Source organism: Ambystoma mexicanum, chromosome 3q (genome assembly GCF_040938575.1).
Source record: "Ambystoma mexicanum isolate Mex_15411 chromosome 3q, UKY_AmexF1_1, whole genome shotgun sequence".
In the NCBI taxonomy this organism is placed as follows: domain Eukaryota; kingdom Metazoa; phylum Chordata; class Amphibia; order Caudata; family Ambystomatidae; genus Ambystoma; species Ambystoma mexicanum.
Window position 1 is genome coordinate 808,183,787 of NC_090926.1, and position 27,336 is coordinate 808,211,122.

General features: G+C 47.2%; 1 protein-coding gene and 1 long non-coding RNA gene across 13 annotated transcripts in view; one reads left to right on the plus strand and one right to left on the minus strand.

Annotated features, from left to right (window-relative positions):
- CACNA1G (calcium voltage-gated channel subunit alpha1 G) overlaps positions 1-27,336 on the plus strand; it is a 1,457,373-nt gene that overhangs the window by 1,055,497 nt on the left and 374,540 nt on the right. For 10 of the 12 annotated variants that reach the window (XM_069654906.1, XM_069654897.1, XM_069654896.1 and 7 more), the window contains 2 exons: positions 5,947-6,102; positions 26,976-27,047. In XM_069654906.1, coding sequence (XP_069511007.1) covers positions 5,947-6,102; positions 26,976-27,047 — 228 coding nt within the window. The remainder of the gene's footprint in view (positions 1-5,946; positions 6,103-26,975; positions 27,048-27,336) is intronic. The other 2 variants (XM_069654901.1, XM_069654907.1) reach the window with 1 other exon arrangement.
- Positions 10,956-15,522, minus strand: LOC138583022 (uncharacterized). Its single transcript, XR_011305136.1, has 2 exons — positions 15,407-15,522; positions 10,956-11,848 (listed from the first exon to the last, which is right to left on the minus strand). It is a non-coding gene; the product is annotated as an uncharacterized lncRNA (long non-coding RNA).

The window sequence follows — 27,336 nt, forward strand, 5'->3', positions numbered from 1 at the left end:
CTTGGGCCTACTGACCAAACTCATTTGCTATCACCTACTGCTCACGGTGTAGTCCCATCTGTTTCATTCTCAAGCAGTCTAACGCTCTTGGGCTACCGGCAACTGTGGCCAGTAAGCTGCCACTCCACTCTGAACACAGCTTTGTGAGTACAGCAGCAACCTGTATTTACTAAAATGGAAAGTGTTGGTTCATAAATCCCAATCCACTGTGCTAGATCCTGCCTGTTTTAGTCTCAAAGTGCATCGGCTTGTCTGGGTCGTGTGGCCAAGCTAGGGGAATGTTGACCTTAGTCTGTGGACATAAAAAGAGGGGGGAAGATAAGACGGAGGGCAAAAGGGAGCAGGTGCTCCCTAGGAGGGAAGGGGGGAGTTTTGTGACAGCATGAGTTCATGCCAGTCCTGTCTTTTGGACCATAGATTGATTATGTAGGAAAGGGATGAATGTTCTAGAAGTAAGTGGTACAGCCCCCTTTTGCTATTTCTGTTGGCTTCCGATGGCTTCGTGGTGCATTTGCTCTGCAAGAAAAGAGGGTGGGAGAGTTTGTCAGTGGGGTACTGGAAAAGGCAGAAGTGACTTTTGTTTATGAATTATTGGGTCACATGGTTTGACAAAAAGAAAAACGTTAACACAAATTTAACAACAGTTACACAATTCAGTTAATCAATAGATCTATTTTCGTTACAAAACGATACAATGTCAATAAAACTAAAATCGTAACAATTTTCCAAAAACAGTCTTTCCCATAGGTAATCCTAGAGGGTTACCCTTAAATCTGTATTAAAGTGCTGAAAATAGTGCATTGGAGCATCCTGCTAAACTGGGCATTCCAACAGCAAATGTTTCAAAGATTCGTCAGCTTTTGAACAAAACCTACATTCTAGGCCAATTAGCCCCATTTCTTACCATAAAAAGCGATTTGCATCAGTGCGGAGTACATCCAGGCTGGATCACAAGATAGCTCTGGCAAAGTGCCAAGAGGGATGCTCTATAATAAGCTTTGCTGTTTGCAGAAGTGGGGAGTACATCCAGGCTGGAGCGCAAGATAGCTCGGGCAAAGTGTCAAGCGAGATGCTTTGTAACAAGCTTAGCTGTTTGCAGCAGTGGGGAATACATCCAGGCTTGAGTGCAAGATAGCTCAGGCAAAGTGCCAAGAGGGATGCTCTGTAACAAGCTTAGCTGTTTGCAGCAGTGGGGAGTACATCCATCTGGAAGTGCAAGATAGCTCAGGCAAAGTGCCAAGCGAGATGCTTTGTAACAAGCTTAGCTGTTTGCAGCATTGGGGAGTACATCCAGGCTGGAGCGCAAGATAGCTCAGGCAAAGTGCCAAGAGAGATGCTCTGTAACAAGCTTCACTGTTTGCAGCAGTGGGGTGTACATCCAGGCGGGAATGCAAGATAGCTCGGGCAAAGTGCCAAGGGGGAGGCTCTGTAACAAGCTTCACTGTTTGCAGCAGTGGGGTGTTCATCCAGGCGTGAACGCAAGATAGCTCTGGCAAAGTGCCAAGAGGGATGCTCTGTAACAAGCTTCACTGTTTGCAGCAGTGGGGTGTACATCCAGGCGGGAACGCAAGATAGCTCTGGCAATGTGCCAAGGGGGAGGCTCTGTAACAAGCTTCACTGTTTGCAGCAGTGGGGTGTTCATCCAGGCGGGAACGCAAGATAGCTCTGGCAAAGTGCCAAGAGGGATGCTCTGTAACAAGCTTCGCCGTTTGCAGCAGTGGGGAGTACATCCAGGCTGGAGCGCAAGACAGCTCGGGCAAATTGCCAAAGGGATGCTCTATAATAAGCTTTGCTGTTTGCAGCAGTGGGGAGTACATCCAGGCGGAAGCGCAAGACAGCTCGGGCAAAGTGTGCTCTATAACAAACTTCGCTGTTTGTCACCTTTTGCACCCCTCGTGCCCAGGTGTCTAAACCTTTTATAGGAATTCACCAAATCATAATCCCACAATCGCCCTTTACACATTGGAAGATCTTCTAATAGCCCCTTCAAGCTGCACGATAATATTTCTATTTGTGTTTTACAAATTGACACAATTGATTTGGCCACTTTGGATTGTTTAACATCAAAAGCCCCATAAATTGGCGGATTATACTTTTTTTCACATCATTGAACCCTTCTCCAAAGCACCTTGGCATTCATATAAACCATACCTAAATGGTTTCTCATAACAGTCACTGGGACTGATTTTAGGAGAGCCAGGCTGCCTCTCCACAATAAGCCCTCCACATAATCAAAATCATAATCACTCTACTGGTGATGAATCGCCAAGCCGTAGTATATGCTGGTACAACATTGGCCTCATAGAACTTAATGACAGGCTTCAGAGAGAACTTCCCATAATGATTATGTAGATATTTCATGTCAATAGCAAGGTGCTTGGCCTGTTCAATCATGCATTTGGTCAGTATTCATTTCTCAGGAGAAGCCGAGATTTGAAAACCCAAATATTGCAGTTTTGGGACTTCTTCGATATGTTGTCCAGATAGCACCCAGTCTAATTTCATGCTTTTAGTTCCAGCTTTTAAGGTTAATATTTCAGACTTTGTTGTATTTATTATTAACGCGTTTGCTTAGACTACGTCTCAAAGGCTTTCAGCATTCGAGATATGCCCACCCTCGTACATCGGCATATGTGATCTGGTGTACTTTATGACCGAACATCCCTGGCGACGCGAGCACAAATCTCTCCAAAATGTGGGGTGAAAAGGCATTTTGCTATATGTTTGGGGAAGTATTTTCTTGATTCCATTTTCCATTGTCTTGAGGAATCCTCTGGACTGTGCTTAGGGGTAAATTTGCAGATAAAAATGAGATTATTACAACATGTAATGTTTGGATGTATGAGGGGGGTCAAGTTGCGGTCAAGCTATTCTAGAAATATTTAGTAGGTTATTTTTCCAGGCATACCTTTACATGTTATTTGAAGCTAATTGTTCGATACCCCATTTTTTGTTGAATATAACATGCGATATCTAAAAAAAGTGAAAAAAAATATGCGATGCCTCAACACTGCCAAGCTGTACTGCTCTACAGAAATAACACCACTAGTGGTGTAACCCTGTCTGTTACTCTGTGCTCTCTGAAGTTGCAACTATTTACACGAATATCACATCACAGCCTTTAGAATTCATGACTCTCATTGCTATCACCTAGGCAGGGCTTCTTCCAGTGTTCCTACAACCAATGTTCAGTCGTCTCCTTCACTGGAAATGCAGCTCGAAAGCTTTCCAGTGCCGACTAGTTCTCTCAGCCATCCCTCCACAAAGCTTCTAAATTCAGACTCCAGCTCCCGTTGGCTCCATCTGGACTGGTCCTCCACCTTCTCCTCTCTCATATCCACTTCTAGATCTCTCATGTCAAGGTCCCCGTCTGAACCTGCAGCGAATGCACTGCATCCAAAGCGTCTGGGGTCCTCGCTTCTTACTTCAAGCCCTTGAGAAGTCACCTTTTCTAAGTCTTGCCTGATGAGTGCAATGTTCGCGGCCGCACAACCAATCTTACAATATAATTACCCCTCAGAATATCAGCTGGACAGGTCACACAGAGCTCTGGGGAGGTGGCGATTGTGCATGCCCTGCGGCTTTCCCCTGTCTCTACCCATCCTGCATTGTACCCAGGCAGAGTGCGCCGGCCCACCACTCCACCCAACCACCATCACCTCATATGCCTCGATCTCAGCCCTGTCACCAAGATTTGTATTAACTTAACAAGTCCGGAAGACAACCTTACAATTCAAAGAAGGGATCCAAATTATCCATCCTGTTTTGACTCCGGTGTCACTCGGTTTGGTCAGCCTTGGTCACCACCAAGCTGCCGGATGAGAGGCGCCCCCACACTGCCCTCTAGTTCGCAGAGCAAAGTCCTGTGAGGAGTTCGGGACGATCCCTAATGAAAGTTTTGCAGGTCAAGCCTAAATCAGTGCTCATGTGTTACAACCAGGAAGTGGGGCCAGGTTAATATGAGAGCTCACAGCCCCCCTTGGTGGCCATGATGGTCACCCCGCGCCAGGAAATGGATGGGCCAGCCTCAGATGCCACGAGAGAGGCACAGGGTATTATGACTCTGCCGTGTGCACCCCCTCCCGCCTGCATGCCACCATTTGTAGTCACATCCCTCTCACTCCACTTGTCCGATCTGCAGGAGCACCCCTCGATGGGTGGGTCGACTCTAAATTCCTTGGACCGCCCTCCACAGGCACCGACGAGGAGAGCACCCCTCGCTCGTTGCCCTTTGGCTGATCCTAAAGCCACTCTTTGGTGGCAGGTCGAGCCCAGATGAGATTTCCTCTAAGGGCCACAGCTTTCCAGTGTCGGCCATAATGGAAGTGCTGCGCCTGGTTATGCAGCATGGCAAGCCTGGACGGGAGGGGTGCCTTCAGGTGGATGGTCCTAGCCAGAACTTTACATCCTGCTTCTGCGGCTGCTGGCAATGCCCCTGAGCCACTGAGAAGTTAGTTCAGGTGCAGTTGAGATTACAGATGGATTCTCATGAACAGCTCAGAAAGTGTGCCAGGATCTGCCTTTTTACTCGCCATACTTTTAGATAAACCTCACCCCTTTCAAGCAGTGTTTAAATTAAAAAACATTTCCTGCTATTTCTCTCTATTCTTCCGTCTTTAAAATATTACTGTTTTTAGTTTTACTGTAGACAGCGGGCATGTTGACGTGTCCTTGAGCATACACAAACATGTGAATGCCTTGCATGCTGGTGGATTGTTTCCTTCGGGGCATTTTCCTGCCCTACCCTGCCCCGTCCCGTGCTCACCCTGACATTGAAAGCTGGTAGTAACTGGGGCTGGCAGGCATGTGTAGACAGTGGGCATGTTGACGTGTCCTTGAACATACACAAACCTGTGAATGCCTTGCATGCTGGTGGATTGTTTCCTTTACTGTGGGGCATTTTTCTCCCCTCCCCTGCCCTACCCTGCCCCGTCCCGTGCTCACCCTGACATTGAAAGCTGGTGGCAACTGGTGTTGGTAGACATCTGTAGACAGCGGGCATGTTGGCGTGTCCTTGAGCATACACAAACCTGTGAATGCCTTCCATGCTGGTGGATTGTTTCCTTTACTGTGGGGCATTTTCCTCCCCTACACTCCCCCGCCCTGTGCTCACCCTGACATTGAAAGCTGGTAGTAACTGGGGCTGGAAGGCATGTGTAGACAGTGGGCATGTTGGCGTGTCCTTGAACATACACAAACCTGTGAATGCCTTGCATGCTGGTGGATTGTTTCCTTTACTGTGGGGCATTTTCCTCCCCTACACTCCCCCGCCCTGTGCTCACCCTGACATTGAAAGCTGGTAGTAACTGGGGCTGGAAGGCATGTGTAGACAGTGGGCATGTTGGCGTGTCCTTGAACATACACAAACCTGTGAATGCCTTGCATGCTGGTGGATTGTTTCCTTTACTGTGGGGCATTTCCCTGCCCTACCCTGCCCCGTCCCGTGCTCACCCTGACATTGAAAGCTGGTAGTAACTGGGGCTGGAAGGCATGTGTAGACAGTGGGCATGTTGGCGTGTCCTTGAACATACACAAACCTGTGAATGCCTTGCATGCTGGTGGATTGTTTCCTTTACTGTGGGGCATTTCCCTGCCCTACCCTGCCCCGTCCCGTGCTCACCCTGACATTGAAAGCTGGTGGTAACTGGGGCCGGCAGGCATGTGTAGACAGTGAATATGTTGACGTGTCCTTGAACATACACAAACATGCGAATGCCTTGCATGCTGCTGGATTGTTTCCTTTACTGTGGGGCATTTCCCTGCCCTACCCTGCCCCGTCCCGTGCTCACCCTGACATTGAAAGCTGGTGGTAACTGGGGCCGGCAGGCATGTGTAGACAGTGAATATGTTGACGTGTCCTTGAACATACACAAACATGCGAATGCCTTGCATGCTGCTGGATTGTTTGTGTCTGAATCCTCACATCTGCCATGATCTTCTTTGTAGATCCTAACTCAGGAGGACTGGAACAAGGTGCTCTACAATGGCATGGCCTCCACCTCCTCTTGGGCCGCTCTCTACTTCATCGCGCTGATGACCTTTGGGAACTATGTCCTCTTCAACCTGTTGGTGGCCATCCTCGTGGAGGGCTTTCAGACTGAGGTATTGTATTTCAGTGATGTCTAAGAGCTGTTGGGGCTGAGAAACAAAGCAAGCCGCAAACCCAACTCAAGTGGGAGTTAGGAAAAGGTAACACAAGAGGGTAGTTTTGTGATGAGAGAAAAAGCATGAAAGGGGAGGCGGTGAGAGTGACACTAAACCGGGCCTCAGCTCCTCCGAGGTCCCATGGGACGCGCTTAGTGTGCATGGAAGACGTGTGTGGACTAACGTTACCCAAGCACGACCAATCTCCCCAGTGCTGTCTACGTTGCTCTTGTACATCACATGCCCTCGTAATTGGGCCATACTGGCATGACTTGGCTACAAGTCAACCCTGATTGCTGACCTCGGGAAATGGTTGAAGGAAATGCAGGGCACGTCAGGTGGGTGGGGTTATGTCATGCATAGGTCATGCAAGAGATCCGCTCTCAATGAAATTGACCAGCATGGACTAAATGTCCCACACCTTTCTGAAAGAATTCACCACACAACAGGCGCTCCACACTCAAAAGAAAGGGTATTGACTTGCTAGTTACAACAAGTTTATCAACATCATAAACGGGTTCGTTCCATCTGGATTTACAGGGGCACTGGGGCCCTCCGTTGGTGAGAGTATACGTACGCGACTTAGGCGCCAAAGGCATCATATGCTGTTATAATCATTTATGAAAGGTGGTTCATAAATAACCACCATTTTTAAACAGAAACTAAAGCAACTGCCAACTGTATGGCCACCAGTTTCGCGCTTTTTCAAAGAAAAAAACAATAATGGTAAAGTTATCATAGGTGTAGTTGATGAAGTCCAATAGTGAGCTCGTTCTCACACATTACAAGTAATATGTCGCACCACGTCCTGCTCTTGACCTTTGAAATGTGGCAGTCCCTGCGCCCATTGTGTTGAGTAGTCGGTGTCCTTCCATACATGGGCAGTTATCAGAACTGGTTCTCATACAACAACAATAACAACATCTATATAGAAGTCAGCCATTTCTGACCTATACACTGCCTGCGTGGTGGCAGCAGACGCGTGGCAGCCCTCTGTCCCGTGCCATACAGGTGTTCCGACAGTCGGCATGTGGGTGGAGCTAATGCCTCTGATGCATGCGGCACGGCCTTCACATCTCAGCATTTGTTGCTTTGATGCTGCTCTATTGGTTGGTGTCCCTTTTAAACCTCCCCCTGCTTCAGATTCCACATCAGAGCTCTCTCTTACTTGAGACTTCTTAATTTGCAGTGTCACCACCTCGTCTACACGCTGCTGAAATCCTCACACATGCCGCTGTAACATATCACCGGAGATAACCGCTTAGTAGTCTCTACGCTACTCCAAGCAAATGACTAAATCTTTCGCTTCTTGCACCCTTCACTCAGCCAGTGCAGGCACCCAACTTGGATAATTGACCCTCTAGGCAGGATATGCAAGGCATGCATCGGTGCCTGTTGCCCTTAACATGATGCACAGTCCTTTGGGGTTTGCAAAGTGCTGGTGCAGACGTCAGGAAGAGCGCTGTGCTTCCTGCTTTGTGCATCTGTACACATACTGTGGGCCCCCTTTCGGGGATTCCCCAGCACCATTGGTTTCACGGTTTTTCAGGTAGGCCTGAGGACCTCTCATCTCTTAATTCGGGTTAGGGTAGGATGGCCGCTCTACTCTCTTTCCCAATGCAAGGCATCAATATTTTGGAGTCTGCCTGCTACCTCACGCATAGGGCTTTGGAAATTCTCCAGGAAGTGGATCTGAGACTTTGAGTCACCATCACTCCACTGAGAGAAAGCATCAGGGATTCGGGACGGGCATGCTGTTCCCACATGGTCCAGAGATGCTGCATTGACCTCTACTGTTCCATGAAGGGTGGTCTGGATGGAGCAGCTGGAAGTTTCTGGGCAGTTTCTGCTGTTCTTTGGGACCTCCATTATGGGGACCCCCAAGTATCTACTCTTGGTAGGGTGCTTTGCTTGCTTGCAAGTTCACACTGTATCGGGTGTAACATAACACAAGCGGAGCTTGTCCTTGGCCACTGGATCCCCATGTCCTCTTACACCTACACTGTCCTAGCGGTCCTCGTGGAGTGGGAGGTGGTAGCCTCTAGGTTTACTGCAAACACTGGAGTATTTTGCCTGCAGTCCATGTGGGAAGTTCATCCCGGCAAACAGGACTGTGCAGAGGCAATTTTAAGTTTCTGCGACAAAGTAACCATCAGACTCCACTTACATTGCCATTAATAACTAGCATAAGACTGGCAAGTCCTTGCAAAGTCCATCCTGCTTGCAACCTCGTTCAGTCCTACCCTGCCCTCCCAGAGCAGTGTGACCCCACAACGAGTTGAATATTCTCTTAGTGAACCCCCTTTGGTTCCGCCCCTGCACTCAGAGGGCCGTCTAATCCCCACGATGAGCTGAATACGAACCTCGTTCAGTCCTACCCTCCCCTCCCGGAACAGTGTGACCCCCCACGATGAGTGAATTGGCTCAAATGAACCACTCCTGTTCCTATCCTGCCCTCCCAAACCATTCTGACCCCCACGATAAGCTGAATATTGTTTAAATGAACCCCCTTTGGTTCCTCGCCTGCCCAGAGCTGTCTGGCCTCCACGAGGAGTTGAATGTCTTCTCAATGAACCCCCTTTGGTTCATCGCCTGCCCCCCCAGAGCAGTGTGGCCCCCACAATGAGTTGAATGTCTTAATGATCCCCCGTTGGTTCCTTGCCTGCCCTCCCAGAGCAGTCTGACCCCCACGATGAGTTGAATGTTCTCTTAATAAACCTTCTATGGTTCCTCACCTGTCCGTCCAGACCAACCTGACCCTCACAAAGAGTTAAATATTCCCTTGATGAACGCCCTTTGGTTTATCGCCAAGCCCGCCCAGAGCAGTGTTGCCTCCACAATGAGTTGAATGTCTTCTTAATGAACCCCCCGTGGTTCCTTGCCTGCCCACCCATAGCGACCTGGCCTCCACGAAGAGTCTCTTAATGAATGCCAAACTCTCAGGGTCCCAGCCCACTAGATCTGGAGGAAACTACTGCCGTATACCTTTTGCAGCTCGGGTCAGTGGGAGAAACGGATTGTCATGGCGAGTTACCCCGTGCAATGATCAAGCTGGTCTAACTCACAACCATGGGTGTTGCTAAGTCTGGAAAAGATCTTTGGCTACACTAATGTCGGGACTGTCAGGACAAGGGGCTAGCCAGCCTTTTGGTTGAAGCCCTTAAGTTTCTATCCGGGGCTACAACCAAAAGACGCAGGGCTATAGCCCCCTCAGCCCACCCCTAGCCACGCCTCTGCTCTCAAGGGTCACGCAGTTATTCCGTGGCCCCGGTCTAACACCAAGGGACTGTTGGAGGCCCACTAAGGAAGAGGTCCTTGGGGTGCGGGAATCACCCGGGTGATCAGAGTTCACTGTACCGTCTTGCTGATGGAAAAGGCTGGGCGTGGGGAGGCTGGGCTTTCCCCTACGTCTGAATCTCAAGGCACTGTGGCTTTCATTTCATTCATTTGTTTCAAACTGGAACACCAACAAAGGATCAGTTCCCTGATTTCCGAGCAGGAATGGTTAGTATCATTTGATCCTATGCCTGCCGCTCTGACCTGCACATTCCACCAGAACCACCGTCCCCTGGAGGCGGAGGGGAACCGCTCAGTAGGACTCGGGGTGGCAAAGACAGAGGAGGCCACATCTCAACGCTTCCCTCCCCCGCTCATCTATCATGCTTCCCCACCAGCTGTGTTCAGCCCTACCAAAAAAATCTGGATTGAAAGTGGATTGCTACTGGATTTTCCCAAACATTTAAATCCTCTTTAAATCCTCTTTAACTCCAGAAACTCCCATTGTACTCAGAGGATTGCTTTTGGCTTCTTTTTGGCTTCATGCACCCTGAAATATGTTAATTAGCAATCCTCAGTGGAATGCAATCCCCAAACAATCCACTAAAAATCCAAAAACAATCCAATCCCCAAACAATCCACAAAAAATCCCAAAACAATCCCATCCCCAAACAATCCACTAAAAATCCAAAAACAATCCAATCCCCAAACAATCCAAAAACAATCCAATCCCCAAACAATCCACTAAAAATCCCAAAACAATCCAATCCCCAAACAATCCACTAAAAATCCAAAAACAATCCAATCCCCAAACAATCCAAAAACAATCCAATCCCCAAACAATCCACTAAAAATCCAAAAGCAATCCAATCCACAAGCAATCCAATCCACTAAAAATCCACTCCCCAAACAATCCTATAAAAATCCAAAAGCAATCCAATCCCCAAACAATCCTATAAAAATCGAAAAGCAATCCAATCCTCAAACAATCCAGCAAAAATCCCAAAACAATGCAATCCCCAAACAATCCTATAAAAATCCAAAAGCAGTGCCATCCCTAAATAAATACAAAAGCAACAGATTACATCTGGTTTCCTTTTAGCTTAATGCACCCTCGTAGAGATCCAAAAGCAATGCAATCCCCAAATCAACCTTTTGAAATCCAAAAGCAATTAATTTAGTCACCAAATAATACTTTACAAATCGAAAAAACAAAGCAATCCCAAAAATATCCTTTAACAATATAGGCATTGTTTCGGTTTATGAGCTGGAAATAAATTTTGGAGTTTAACAAAAATAATGTTTACTATAATCCTGAAAAGAAACGCTTAAAAAACACATTTGGTGCACCTTGTTGAATTGGGATTTAAAAGCCTCACTGTGGCTTAACTGCTGCCCATTTTAGAGAGTTGCATTTTGAATTGTTGTTAGAACTATAGTGATGACTTATTAGGTCAGTCATTTAGGTAAAATGGCCTTGAAACTCAAGACCATCTAATGGCATATTAACTATATTTAAAAAGAAGCGACACATATTTTTTTCCCCCACTATATTTATTAAAACGAGGCAGAGATTCAATCGGACACTGTGTGCATAGCACAAAAACACGACTGTAGCAATCCCAAACATGGGTGCTTTACAATTAAAAAATGGGTGAGAGGACCCAGAACCAGTCCAGAAAGTCACACGAGTATCCAGGCCCAGCCCAGGGAGCAAGCGAGTCCGGTGGGGTCCAGCCCAGGGATCAAGGTTGAGAGGGGACAAAGAACCAGTCCAGGGAGTCACCAGTATCCAGGCCCAGCCCAGTGAGCAAGCGAGTCCGGCGGGGTCGAGCAAGGGTGAGAGGTGACCCAGAACCAGTCCAGGGAGTCACACGAGTATCCAGGCTCAGCCAAAGGAGCAAGCGAGTCCAGACCAGAGAGCAAGGTTGAGAGGGGACCCAGAACCAGTCCAGGGAGTCACACCAGTATCCAGGCCCAGCCCAGGGAGCAAGCGAGTCCGGTGGGGTCGAGCAAGGGTGAGAGGGGACCCAGAACCAGTCCAGGGAGTCACACAAGTATCCAGGCCCAGCCGAAGGAGCAAGCGAGACCTGTGGGGTCCAGCCCAGGGAGCAAGGGTGAGAGGGGACCCAGAACCAGTCCAGAGAGTCACACGAGTATCAGTGCCTAGCCCAGGGAGCAAGGTTGAGAGGGGACACAGAACCAGTCCAGGGAGTCACACAAGTATTCAGGCCCAGCCCAGGGAGCAAGCGAGTCCGGTGGGGTCCAGCCCAGGGAGCAAGGGAATGCCCACTACACTGGTGTAGAAAAGACCAGGTCTGGCTCCTTCTTCATCCGGTAGTCCCCAATTTTATTTTGAAGGGCTTTTCTGTACTCGGATGCAGAGAATACTGGAAAGCCCATTTCCCTGGCTTTACATGGATACATTCTGAAATGCAAAAAAAGATATTGTGTAAAAAGTTTGAAAAGAGCAAGCAAAGTACAACTAGTCGCCGATATAAACTTTATGAAAAATAGCAACTGGTAATGCAGGCTATGTGAGCAAAGCGGTTCATGATATGATTGTTTATTTATATAGCGTTGATACACAATGTGTTTCAAAGCGCTGCAAGGCAAGGGAGGGAACAACGGAAAATACAATGACATTCTTACAGACCATGAACAGATAGTGCTAAGACATAGATATGATATGGCATTTATAACGCGCCTATACACAAGTGTTTCAAGGCACGACGAGGCAAGGGAGGGGAAACGGAGGGAAGACAGACTACTAGGCCAGGTGACATTGAGATCGCGCAGGGGCCGAGGGAAGGGGAAAGTGCATGGAAAGGGGGGGTGGGAAGTGCGGAGCAGAGGAGAAACGGATAAATAGAAAATAAATAAATAACGAAGGCAACAAACAGTGGTAGTGCAGCCATCAAGTGGCAAGTGCTGGGATAAGGCAGCAGACAGGGTGTGTCTGATAAGTGCATAAAGATAAAGGGCGGGGGGGGCTGTATGGGTACAGATATAGACCCCAGTGCAAGGGGTTGCCCTGAGGCCGGGTGCGTGGGACGGTGAGCAGGTACCAGGAGTGGTCTAGAGACCTCATCAGGTGTGACAGGGGAGAGGGAGGAGAGAAGAGGGGGGCCAAGAGATGAATTGTGAAGCAATGTGCACACCAGCAAGATCAATCTATAGTGTTCCATGTGAGAAAACAGTCAGGAAATGGATTTCTATTTACACACATGACACATAAGCGCCCAACTCACTTCCCACCTAAGTTACCTTTACTCTATAACACCTGATTATTATTATCATCATCAGATGTACATGTACATAATTTATTAACATTGGACTGATACAAGTCTGGGTTTGCTCTAAGCTCGAACCTGTGTTTGCAGATCATGCACAACTGTTTGAGAAAGTGCCCATCTCAATGAGCTACCTTACTTCACCCCACAACACGCATGGTACGCATCCATGCTTGCAGCATATGGCACACATTTCATGAGCACTACAACTCTGCTGCCCCCCACAACTACAGGACCATTGGCTCCGTTATTAACTAGTTGCTCTCCATGAACACATGTTCAAACACACTTTCCCCCGCCAGGAGAACTAACTTGAAGCTTATATACCATGCCACCTATAGCATAAAACGCTTCCCGGGAAAGCAATGTCGTGTTGGAATCCTTCTATTTTCAAGACCATAAATAATGACAAAGGTGTGAAAGAACTGCCCATAATTTTCACTTGTGCCTCCACCCTACAACACTGTCCATATGTGGGCACATCTCCACCTACATGCCCCCATTACAATAAAGCACAGCGCTTACGTCATGCGAGAATGCTTGATAAACAGACAGTAGCTTTAAGATGTTGTTAAAAAATTACACTGTGCGCTTCTAGGCTTCTATATCCTTGGTAACATCCCAATCTCAATTGCAGGCTGCCATTGCAGACCTGCCCTCTTATCCACTAAATGAACAGTCATGCCCATTTAACTAATTCCTTAATCTAATCTAATCTTCTAATCCTAGTGCTAATACCGTGCAACATTGCACTTGACCGATGAAAGGTTTCTGCAATCTGACCCATGGTGGGAATGTATGGCCGTTCAGCACTCCTACTCAGGACTTTAGTTTCCCGTGCCATGTGTGAGAACAGTCCTTCACTCCTATTTTTTTGGGACTGGGTGGCCTCAGGCATGGCAGGGGGGACTTGAGATCCGCGTTTGTGACTCTGGTGTAATGTACACATGTAAAACTTTTTCTGGAGCGACAACCCTGGTAAAAATGATGTGAATCTCGCCCCCATTGAGTTTTCTGACTCCAATAGATGGTTTAGGATTCCCGTGTTTAAGGGGCACTCTGCCTTTCCACATCCCCACGTTACAAGGAGAAGACAAAAAGTGTTCTGATGGTACTAAAAATCTAGAAGGCCCAAACAATAAGACACAGAACAGCCTTGCACATATTTTCCTTTTGCAAAAAGCCTGGAAATGATTCCCCTGACCATGCGTGAGAAAGGCATCCATTCCCTGATTTTGCTTAGAGTTCTAGGACTTGGAAGTTTTCCAAAATTAGAAGAAAAAAACTACAAGTCCCAGAATTCAAGGGGAAAAACAGGATTGGTATGCCTTCTTACACATGGCCAATGGCAACTTCCGAGCCCTGCTTTTAGCGTTGTTTGTCGGATATACATTATATACATTTGAAAAGCACATTTATATTGTGCGAGGTAGCTTTGCATCCACTGTGGAACTCCAGTTGCGTATCGATACCCGTTTTATACGTTTCTTTAAATGGCCTGCTATTGCAACAGTGAGTTACAACTGTTGCACTTTCAGATGTAATTCCATTCTTAGATAGGCGCAGTTCAGCATTAGTCCATTTGCTTGGCTGGTAAGAGTGAGAATACCTAGTTATTAATTTGGGCTTCTCTATTGGCATGTGAATAGCATTGTTCCAGGGTCTGCTATAATGGTACTACCCAGCGGTAAAACAGCAACAGATGGAAAATAATGCGAGTACCTGAGCATGTACACCATTGCAGTTGCTGGCAAATCTCTAATGCACATGCATGAGCCAAAACATTTGGCTTCGTCAATGCTTTTAACAGGACTTAAGCTAAAAGAACAGACGCCAGCAAACACACGTACAGTTTATAAATCGAATGGGTGAAGGTACACTTAGTGACAGGTCAACCAGTATAAAGAAATAAAAACACCCACATGCTGTGGGTCCCTCCAGACGTGTCCTACTTACTATGTACTCCACTGCAATAACTTCCGTTTAGCAAAAATAAAAAAGCACCGTGTACAAAAAAGTGCTGCACAGTGAGAACTGTGGAAACAGCACAAGAAGCGACTGGGATGGAACATTTTGAAAAAATATGCGGCCGTTTAAAATGAATATTGTCCAGAAACAATAGTGGAAGCCGAGTGGAAGATATCCCAGATGCACACAGCAACAGGACTTCAAACACGGCCACACCGTCCTAGCCGCAAAAGTGGCTTGCAGTGGTCAAAGTAAGTGGCTCGCTGAGGCGATCACTGCCATATAGTGTAACATAGAATGGACACGAGAAATGGACTAGGCAGAAATAATAATTGCTCACTAAACCAGGCACGCTTTCATGTTTCACACACACGCCTGCGCGAGGACACTTCCAACAACAGAGGCAGCTGGACCTGCCTCATCAATGAACATTCTTGGGCGGCCGGGTATTTCAATGCTCCCTCACGCCGCTCCGTTCCTGGGTTATAGTCAGTTCGCCAGGCCTCGGAACAGGCCCGTGAGAGCCCCCTTCCTTCCCTGCCTGCCTGAGCTACTCAGCTGGCTCGGATGCCTTTTCCCGCGTCTCCCCTCCATGTTTGTGGCGTGATCCGCCATTGCGTCCAGATCGAGAGACCACGAGATCTGACGCAGTCCCCAGCGTAGCTCGCAAAACCATCAGGCTGACACAAACAAGGGTGCCCTAAAACGTGTGCACTCCCACCTACCTTTTGTGCTATTTATCCACTTTTTTTTTGTTCCAGCACGAGCACGACCGCCATATGTTCTTCCGCTGCCATTGCTGCTTACAGCAGCTGTGCCAGGTCCGAGAAAACAAAAAAAAGCTGCACACCCCTCCAAGACAAGCCCAAAACAAGCCACTCCCAACAAAATAACCAGCTAGAAAGAGCACACACTTAAAATGCTGTGGTTAGGTCTCAAAAGTAACAAATTTAACAGAATAGCATAACTATACATACAACAGTGTTTTAAAATAAAAATATTTGACTATAATCTACTGCTCACCCAGCATATATAACTCCACTCTCCAAAGAAACACTTGTTTTTAAAACACCCTTTGTTATAAGCAGCACAGTTAAAGGAAATTCTCTTTATTAACTAGCTGCACGCATGGACGTCATTTAGGGGTCGCAACTGCGATCCCTGAGGTCTCTCTTGCTACCCCTGTAGTCTCCCTTGCTACCCCTAAAAAATAAAAATCGAAAAAAGTTTTTTTGAATTATTTTTTTTTTAAAAAACAGACTCATGTGCTGTGGCCAGCAGCATGTGGCTCTGTTTCTGGAGTGGCTGGTTTTCTGATAGCTATAGCTGGTAAGATAGCTCTGTGGGTTGAGTGCTGGCTGCTGCAAAGTGTGTGCGATTTGCAGGTTCGACTCCCAGCAAGGTCAACGCAGCCTTTCATCCTGCTGAGGTTGATAAATGAGTACCAACACAGGTTGGGTGATATTGTACACATATTTGTTCTATATGAAGCACTTAAACATAGGTGCTATATAATAACACATCATTATTGTTTGGCCTTGGGCATCTGCATGCATTCACAGTGATTTGTTAATATGGGCCTATACTCACTGATATTAACGATACATATGGTGATCCATTCTTGTATGAAATGTATATCACTTTACAGTGATAGCGTAACCCATATTTTTCATAGTGTACTTAGAAACAATGCTATGTGATGCCACTTCCTGTTTTATCGAGTGGTGAAATGTCATGTTCCATAGCTTCCTGTGATGTCACTTCTGGGTGGGGTCGAATTATATCACTTCCTGTGATGTCATCAGATGTTAAGGGTCATGTGATGTGCTACCCCAGGCATTTTGGTGAAATGACGTCCCTGGCTGTACACCTCTATGAAACAATGACTAAAAGTAGGTGATATTATTATCACAAAATACATTTTGTTGTGTGTCTTGAAAGCACATTTACAAACCCAATGGAGATTAAGCTCATATTACTTTGCCTTTGGGTACTTACAGCTTTCCAGTGAAAACGGGGAGTCTCTGTGTTAGGGAGAATTCTCTTATAAGGCTAATTTCCCAAACCTAGTGAGTCCCCCAGCAGCTTTGCTGGATTTTTGGGGGTTGTTTTTTCTCCTGCTAAGCGTGAGACTGTTTTCCTCCCACTCTTAGGCTTGATTTGAGGTATGTCTTTGTCTTAGTATGTGTTCATGGGCTATGGGGTAGCCTTTTTGCAGTAACACAGGGGTGTCATAGTGACCCCCAAACATAGACTCCATACCCTGAGACTGACTACTGTCTCCCAGGGCATGTTAAGTCACCATTGACTTTACTAGTCCTAAATTGTGAACAGAACCAGTACAAACGATCATATTATGGAAGTACTGGTAGCAGTAATTTGATTGCCCCTGGGTCTGTTTTCAAGGGGGCACTGTGCAGTCCCCCCTTGTCGAGTTTCTGGCTGGTGGCAGTGGTTATCACGCAAAATATTCACTCGGAATATTCTCTATGGGATTTTCCCATTGATTTTTAACGCACCACTTTTTGGTGCAATGTTAAAGATACCGCTGATTTATTTATTTAATATTAAATCCACGGTTGGGTCTTTTTGCCAGAACCGGTTCCAAAATGGCATTTGTATCCGTCCCTGTAACTCTGACCAAGGTCGAGCCCTTTGCTCCACTATTTTGGTGGGCTTCTCCACAGAAGCCCTCCAAATGGTGCCACTCTGTCTGGGTTCCACAGGAGGGGTGGAGGGGGGAATTGGCACCCTGGACTGCGTTGCCTTAGCAACCCAAGTCGCACTCTACTCTGATTGGCCCAGTGGTGAGCCGCCCGGCTCACCACTTAGCATGTGTGATTGACAGCTAGGCTGATGAATGGGGGTTTTTCTGCATAAAAGCAGGGCCTTTGGGACTGGAACTTCAGAAGTCGCCACAGGACCTAAGAATCCAAAGAGGGAAGAAGCTGAGCCATCTGCAACGACGACACCACCGATGAAGCCCTGCTGGACCGTCTCACCACTTTTCCAACGACAAGAGAAGATCTTCTGCTGGAGAGTCTCCTCCCTTTGAGCTGGTAGGATTAACCAGTTCGCCCTTTTCGCTTCCAAAGACGTCTCTTGGTCGAATCGCCCGTGCCCAGCACGCCGGCGGCCGGATAGCCAAGCTTCACAACTTTGACCGCGAATAAAAGGAACGCACCTTTTAATGGAGAACTCTGCGGCTGGTTTCATCCCTGGGCAGTGCAACGACTCCAAGTTTCCTCCTCGACGAGATCCTCTCTTCCCCTGGCCGGAACAACGAACTGCAACCACTGCCAGGAACAACTGCCACCGCTGGAGCTTCCTCTCTCTTTAAGGTACTGTGTCCTGCCTGGCCTCCCTTTCAACGGATTGCTAAAGGCGACCCTTAAATGCTTGGCTTTCCAACTAGGATGGCTCCAGACCTTCTAACTTTACTTCTTGAATCACCCCCACCTCTTTTGAACACTCTGCAAAGACTTTTTAGTACAGCTTAAACTGTGTGATCTTGGGCACATTTCGCTTTGCTCCATTTAAAGTGGGCCTGGCCTATGAAATTTTGCTCTACAGTATACACTGCCTTTATTCTCTTGCTCTGAGCTTCTAAAAGTGTTGGGAACCGTGTTGTTTTATGCTCTGCCTTTTCTCTCCCTTATTGGAGTGCCATCTAGGCTACGCGCTCACATCTGTGTTAATAAATAGTGGTGCTGTAGCCCTGACTTGTCTGATAGTTACCAAGGGAGGTGTTTATACTTTACTTGACTGTGTTTTAACTTGCTTTTGATTGAGAGTGCTAGTGCATTGCCTAAAGTGTGTTTTAAATAAATAACTATATACTTTTGATACAAAGCTCTGGTCAGTGGGTTACCCTTTTCCTTTTGTGCCCCCAGTAGGTGCACCCACACATGTGAGGTACCTTTTTCGTCAGCACACCTGTGGGAACGCGAGAAGGTATGACATCTGTTGTTGGCGACGTGTTTCGGTGAGTGGACACAGGGAAATGTCTCTGAAATTTGCTGGAAATGAAGACAAATCACAGACATTTCGCTCTGGCCACCCACCGAAACACACCGCCAACACCACATGGCCTACCTTTTTTTGGATCCGCGGGCAGCAATGCTGTCACACAGGGTATCGTTGGAAAGGGGAGCATCTCCCCTTTCCAACGATACCCACCTCGATCTCTGGCTTGAAATACAGCCGGAGATCGAGGGGGAGAAAGGTGAAGACTCACCTTATATTTTCACTGCAGCAGCCCGAAATGGCTGCTGCGGTGAAAATTACTTTCAGTTTCACGCCGACGTGCATTACGCATGCCGACGTGAAACTGAAGGTAATCCAGCCCCCTGGCAGTGAGGGGGGACCTCCCCTTCACATAGCCCGGGGGTTGGATTACTGTTTTGTGTGATCCCTGCTTTGCAGGGATCACACAAAACAAGGTGCCAAAAAGGACGAGCTATCTCGTCCTTGGCACTGTGCATGCACTTCCAAGGATGAGATATCTCGTCCTTGGCACTTAAGGGGTTAAGTGCAGACCAAGCTTCGAGAAACAGCAGAGCGCTTTACAGAGGTATACAAGAATACAGATGCATAACGGAGCAGTTTTCAGAGGTAACAATAGAACACATACGCAGCTGGGGGTGGTATACAGAGGGGCACAGAGGAGGGGTACAGCTGTACCGGGTGGCAGGCAGGAGATAGGCGGCCACCGTCCAGCGAGCCAGGTGGCGCGATGGGAGATATGGCCGAGGTGTTAGCCATTCCTTCTACCTCTTGCTGCAAATTGGCATACCCTGAATGTTAGCGACTAGGCATTATCTACTGGAGAAATTAGTTAAGTGCAGTTGGACTTGTAATTTGCACCAATAAAATGCAAAATTAATAAAACCTAATCTCTGCGAAATGTTTAATCAGATTAAAATGCTAAATAACGGCTACCAGCGTCGAAAATAGTTTGACATTATGTTACCAACATTTAAATGCAGTAAAAATGTGTGCCTACATTACTGGATTGTTTTTACAGAGATACAAGTTGGAAAAAATCAAAAATAAATCTTACAATGTATACTTGCTTGTAAAATAATCCTAAACAAATGCAGTAAAAATGTGTAGTGTTGCTGGATTGGTTTTATTGAGAAACAAGTGAAAACAAATAAAAAAATCCACCACTTTAATAGCAAGCAATCCTTGCTTCAAAAAATCCCAAATAAATCCTGTAAAAATGCTGCCTGCCAATTCGTGTTAGTGGATTGTTTTTACTTAGAAACAAGTCAGTAAAACTCCTAAATAAATCCTGCAGAAATGCCTGCCTGCCAATTAGTGTTAGTGGATTGTTTTTACTGAGAAACAAGTCAGTAAAACTCCAAAATAAATCCTGTAGAAATGCCTGCCTGCCTATTAGTGTTAGTGGATTGTTTTTACTGGGAAACAAGTCAGTAAAACTCCAAAATAAATCCTGTAGAAATGCCTGCCTGCCAATTAGTGTTAGTGGATTGTTTTTACTGGGAAACAAGTCAGTAAAACTCCAAAATAAATCCTGTTGAAATGCCTTCCTGCCAATTAGTGTTAGTGGATTGTTTTTACTGAGAAACAAGTCAGTAAAAATCCAAAATAAATCCTCCAACCCAAGACAAATAAATCCTTGCTTGAAAAAATCCCCAAAAAATCCAAAATAACTCCCAAAAAAATCTCCAGCTTGAAAACAATCCAGAAGCAATCCCAAAACAATCCAAAAAGTGGATTTCTTTTTTACTAGGGAGGGACCCCTTTTGCAGTTGGCGTTTGTTACTGTTGTGTTCCGCCTCCTACAAAACGCGTTGATTGTTCCAGGGTCGTTGGAACAGGCGGGTGGACGGCATCCGCCCACTTGTTTCAGAGAGCGGACGCCGCCCCCCTTTGTGTTTTCAGGGAATTTAAAAGTCATATTGTGCCGCTTCCATTTGAAGAGGGATTCAAACCCCAGCCGCGGCGAGCTTTGATAGCAGACCCATGACCGCAGGTCCACACGAATCTCTTATTGTGCACTTCTGGAATGTGTCGCATTGACATTCTGCCCCACAGGACATGTGTTGCTGCATGTTCTTGCATATAAAAGGTGCCCAGGTTTTATACTTACCCGTCCTCTTGGCAAATAAGTATTTGCCCTGTGCACTTTCTTTAATTTGGAAACAAATCAAGTGAAAAGTGAATGTCACTTTCAGAAATGTTCACTTCCTGTGACGCCACTTCCCATTGCGTCAGAGTCTCACCGCATTTAGTTTTAGGACTTCCATCTGGATTGTTCATCCCCACCCCAGACACTTGAAGGGTTTATTAATATATCAAGAACAAAGGATCTCTTTCAGGCGGGTGATAAATAATTCATTGTAGTCCACTGGCGTCTTCAGCAATATTCGGAAGCGTTTGTGACTATTTCTGAGCTTTGAAGCGTCAGACAGGGGATGCGGCGTTACCAGGGGTTGCTTGGGAGGCTGAGGGGGATATAGTGTTATGGTTGTAGCCCGGGATAGAGGTCCAGGGGCTACAACCAAAAGGCTAGCTAGCCCCGAGTCCCGGGTGTGAAGGTAAAATGTAAGGGGCATTTGAGTGCATAGACAGCGTGGCCGTCAGGGGAAAGACGTGCAAACACAAAGGATAGCTCTGAGTATATGACATACAGGGAGATAAGCAGCCTATACAGCATTCGCCGACCCCCAGCCCACTGGCATAGTCGAGACTTGGAAATGCGGGATTTCATTGTCAAAGGTGCGATAGGATTAGATGGGCCTTTTCAAAGGGAAACCTCGCATTTCAGTTCCCTGTAGGGCTAAGCCCAGCCTAGTTCACGAAAGGTTACTGAATGTCCGCCAGTGAAGCGATCCCCGTGGGCCGTGGTTAATGGAATGATTCCGAGCTGCGAGGGCTTACTGAGAACCCTGGTCAAACATCGCCACTTGGTGGCACTTTGTTGAACAGCAAGATATTGCCAGGAACAGCGAACCGCAGACGACTGAAGGTCAAAGGCAGGATCAGTGACCACAGATTCGAGATGGAAAGGAGATAGCCCAGACAGACACGGAAGAGATAGCCCAGACAGACACGGAAGAGATACGGAAGAGGTAGCCCAAACAGACACAGAAGAGATAGCTCAAACAGACACGGAAGAGATAGCCCAAACAGACACGGAAGAGGGAGCCCAGACAGACACAGAAGAGATAATCCAGACAGACATGGAAGACATACCCAGACACGGAAGAGATAGCCCAGCCAGATGCGGAAGAGATGGCCCAGCCAGACACAGAAGAGATAGCCCAGACAGACACGGAAGAGATGGCCCAGACAGACACGGAAGAGAGAGACCAGCCAGACACAGAAGAGAAAGCCCAGACAGACACGGAAGAGTTATCCAGCCAGACACAGAAAAGATAGCCCAGACAGACACGGAAGAGATAGCCCAGACAGACACGGAAAAGATAACCCAGCCAGACACGGAAGAGATAGCCCAGCCGGACAAGGAAGAGCTAGCCCAGCCGGACACGGAAGACATAGCCCAGCCGGACACGGAAGACATAGCCAGACAGACAAGGAAGAGATAGCCCAGCCAGACATGGAAGAGATTGCCCAGCCAGACATGGAAGAGATAGCCCAGCCAGACATGGAAGAGATAGCCCAGACAGACACTGAAGAGATAGATAGCCCAGCCAGACACGGAAGAGATAGCCCAGACAGACACGGAAGAGATAGCCCATACAGACACGGAAGAGAAAGCCCAGACAGACACGGAAGAGATAGCCCAGACAGATACGGAAGAGATAGCCCAGACAGACATGGAAGGGATCACCCAGACAGACACGGAAGGGATCGGCCAGACAGACACGGAAGAGATAGCCGAGACAGACATGGTAGAGATAGCCCAGACAGATACGGAAGAGATAGCCCAGACAGACACGGAAGAGATACCCAGACAGACATGGAAGAGATAGCCCAGACATACACGGAAGAGATAGCCCATCCAGACACGCAAGAGATAGCCAGACAGACACGGAAGAGATAGCCCAGCTGGACACGGAAGACATAGCCCAGCCGGACATGGAAGACATAGCCAGACGGACACGGAAGAGATAGCCCAGCCAGACATGGAAGAGCTAGCTCAGCCAGACATGGAAGAGCTAGCTCAGCCAGACATGGAAGAGATAGCACAGACAGAGACTGAAGAGATAGCCCAGACAGACACAGAAGAGATAGCCCAGACAGACATGGAAGAGATAGATAGCCCAGCCAGACACGGAAGAGATAGCCCAGACAGACACGGAAGAGATAGCCCATACAGACACAGAAGAGATAGCCCAGAGAGATACGGAAGAGATAGCCCAGACAGACACGGAAGGGATCACCCAGACAGACATGGAAGAGATACCCAGACATACACGGAAGAGATAGCCCAGCCAGAAATGGAAAAGCTAGCCCAGATATACATGGAAGAGATAGCCCAACCAGACACGGAAGAGATAGCCCAACCAGACACGGAAGAGATTGCCCAGACAGACACGGAAGGGATAGCCCGGACAGACACAGAAGATATAGCCCAGACAGACACAGAAGACACAGCCCAGGCATACACGGAAGAGATAGCCCAGACAGACATGTAAGAGATAGCCCAGACAGACACGGAAGAGAGAGCCCAGCCAGACATGGAAGAGAGAGATAGCCCAGACAGACACGGAAGAGATAGATAGCCCAGCCAGACACAAAAGAGATAGCCCAGGCAGACACGGATGAGATAACCCAGACAGATACGGAAGAGATAGCCCAGACAGACACGGAAGAGATAGCCCAGACAGATATGGAAGAGATAGCCCAGACAGACATGGAAGAGATAGCCCCAACCAGACAGACACGGAAGACAGACACGTAAGAGATAGCCCAGACAGACACGGAAGGGAAAGCCCAGACAGACACGGAAAAGATAGCCCAGACAGACACGGAAAAGATAGCCCAGACATACACGGAAGAGATAACCCAGCCAGACACGGAAGAGATAGCCCAACCAGACACAGAAGAGATTGCCCAGACAGACACGGAAGAGATAGCACAGGCAGACACAGAAGAGATAGCCCAGACAGACACAGAAGACACAGCCCAGGCAGACACAGAAGAGATATCCCAGACAGACATGTAAGAGATAGCCCAGACAGACACGGAAGAGAGAGATAGCCCAGACAGACATGGAAGAGAGAGATAGCCCAGACAGACATGGACGAGATAGATAGCCCAGCCAGACACAAAAGAGATAGCCCAGACAGACACAGACGAGATAACCCAGACAGATACGGAAGAGATAGCCCAGACAGACACGGAAGAGATAGCCCAGACAGATATGGAAGAGATAGCCCAGACAGACACAGAAGAGATAGCCCAGACAGACACGGAAGGGTTAGCTCAGCCAGACATGGAAGAGATAGCCCAGACAGACACGGAAGAGCTAGCCCAGCCAGACACGGAAGAGATATCTCAGACAGACATGGAAGAGATAGCCCAGCCAGACACGGAAGTGATAGCCCAGACAGACATGGAAGAGATAGCCCAGCCAGACACGGAAGAGATAGCCCAGACAGACATGGAAATGATAGCCCAGACACTATGGAGCACATAATCCAAATGCTGTATGTGCAGTGACAGGTGACATACATCACGTGGGGACATGCACAATGCTTGCAATGGCCGGAGTCGAAGCAGCAAGTGCACACGGGTAGCAAATACTTCACTGAGGGTTTTAATATAATGGCATTCTATTACACACAATTCCTCGGTTTCATAATACGTTTGCTAAAGAAAAGTACATCAAAAAGCGCTGGATGCAAATGCTTCAACTAATACTTTTCAGACAGTGCTAATTCCAGCAAGCAGCTTCCATTACATCCTTGTTTTGCTTCTATGACCCCTCAGGAATGCTCAAGACTGAACTACTTTCTATATCATGGATATGCAACCTTTAGCCCTCCTGATGATTTGGACTACAACACCCATCAACTCTACCCAGCATAGTCAATTGTGAGGAATCATGGGAATCATAGTCCAGGACATCTGGAAAGTGTATATGAGCAGCAGCTGACCCATACATAGATTGATCTTATGGAGTCACATCATTGAGCTGATGTTTAGTTCCCCAAAAAGATGAGTGCTTGGAACCCACCTCTAAGGGTACCTGTTCCACACAGGGTAACCACCTAAAACAAGCACTGGTAAAGCCAAACGTCTGGCTTTTTAAATAATATATTTTTTAAAGCCTTCCCTGCACCTCACAACAAAGCAAATCGACATGTATGATGCCAGAGCTACTGGATTTGCCAATGCTTGTCTTACACTTACTTTTTCTGGGATGATAATGTTGTCTTAGCTTAGTTACCCACGCCTATCCGCACCCCTTCGGTGCACACCTGTCAGGCAGCTCGAAGAGCTATGGAGGTTGCACGACACATGGTGTAATACAAAACAGATAATGATGGGGTCGGCAAAGGGGTGGTGGGTTGTTCAGGACATACAAAATAAGTAAATAAATCAGGGTTATGCCACAGCTCCTCCTTCTAGAGTCTGCAAATGCCCCCCGCCCCCCCCTGCTTGCACACTGCTGTGTGCCTCAGTAAGCTGCAGGGTCACCACTATGGCAATTAAGGTAGGACTGCAGAATTTGCTTGACTGTTAGCAGCCATTATATATTGGGAACTTCTTATGTAGTTTAAAAACACAAACAGAAGCAGGTTTAAGCAATAATACAAATAACAGCAGGACAATGTAAACCAGCACTCAAGTGGAAACACTTTAATGTACCAAGCAGCAGGGAATCAAAACATGCCTTTGAAAGTGCATTTCATTAAACTCTTGCATTCTTCAAAATATTCACTGGCTCTTTAAAAATGGCTGCTGTTGAAACTGAGCTTTCATCAGGGGGGAGGATTTGGGGCGTGGCTTGTGGGATGGGCATGGCCTAAAAAGTACACAAACCATAGTAAGGTTCCAAACAAATATATAAATGTATGTAAGCATTTATATATTTGTATGTATACCTTACTGTGGTGTGTACTATGCAAGCCATCTTTTATAAACATAGAAATATATTACATATTTCTATGTTTATAACATATTTTTATGTTTATAAGAGATGGCTTGAAAAGTACACAAACCATAGTAAGGTAAGCACAGAAGTATATAACATTTATATATATTTGTGTGCATACCTTATGGTTTGCATACTTTTCAAGCCATCTTTTTCAAACATTCTATGTTCATAAAAGATGGCTTGAAAAGTACACAATTCTGACAAAGCTTCATAAAAGATGGCTTGATTTGTGTACTTTTCAAGCCATCTTTTATAAACACAGAAATATGCCACTGAGTCCCCAGGTTTGCCGAGGGTCAAAGTCGCCTCGGTGACCTGGGGAGGAGGAAACAAAAGAACAGTAACTTTCTCCTGTGACCTCTCGCAGAAGTTACAGTGACTGATAGAAGTGCCAGCCAGCCACTTCTCTCAGCTTGCCTGACTCCAAAATGTCAGAGCACATCTCCCATCGCAGCTGCGACCGTGGTAGGATAATGTGTCCTGCCAATGTTGTGGTGGGACCGAGGGGCCCCGGCATGACCCTGGCTCAGCCCTACTTTTTGCAGATTGCCGGGGCCCGGCACCAGCTGGCCCCATCCCACTGAAAGCAATGGTCATGCGTGACTGAGCAGCTAGTCTCCTGCTAAACTTGTACCTGCAATAGACTGGCGGAAATCAAACTCTCTCGTCAGACCTAAAAATCAGAATGCGATGGATGTAAATGCTTGAGCCAACCCGTCTCGGGCAACGACAATCGCTCCTTGTAGTATTGCGCTCCATACCCCGCATTTCTTCCATCTGTATGCAGAGGGGGTGTGGCTGACTAGTGCATTGCTCCCTTTGAGAAAGCGGTCAAGACTCGTGTCAATATGGCCGGCCCTCTCTCTGTTTCGACGGCAGAGAAGATCTAAAGCATGACTACATGGTATGTTACCAAGCTGTATCCCCAGTGGTTTAGAGGTGTCAGTGCCACAGATCCCTGCATCGCTTCCTGATTTTTCATATTAAGGATAGTCAAACATTTGCAATTTATGAACTAATGGAATGAACGCATTACTGTCATGATGATTTTATGAACAGAAGAATGAATTATTGTGTACTTTAAGAGTTTATCTGGCATTTGCCTGCTAATGCCTATGCAGACTGGACCATTTTCACCCTTGACCTTTGATCTGGAATTACGCCTGGCCAATGCTAACGCCCCATTTCTCCTCCAGGAAGTCAGCAAGCGAGAAGACCACGTGAGTGGGCAGCTGAGCTGTATTCAGCTGCCCACTGACTCCCCGGGGGTAGGTACTGCCGCTGTCGCCCAGCATGGCCATCGATGTCTGTGTCGTGATCAGTCATGCACCGCTGCTCTTCTTTTAAGTTCTCCTTTTTTTAAGTTTGCTCCATCTGTATGTTTCCTGTCTGTCAAAGACAAACGTGCGTGATGCTCTGATGCTTACCCTTTACAACGTCATTACGTCCATTTTAGTGCACTACGGAGGCAGGCCAGATGACATGGCGCTGCTCCGCCATGACTGAAAAGACTGCGTGAGTGACACCTGCCAGGTTGTGTCAGTTCGTTTCTGTGGG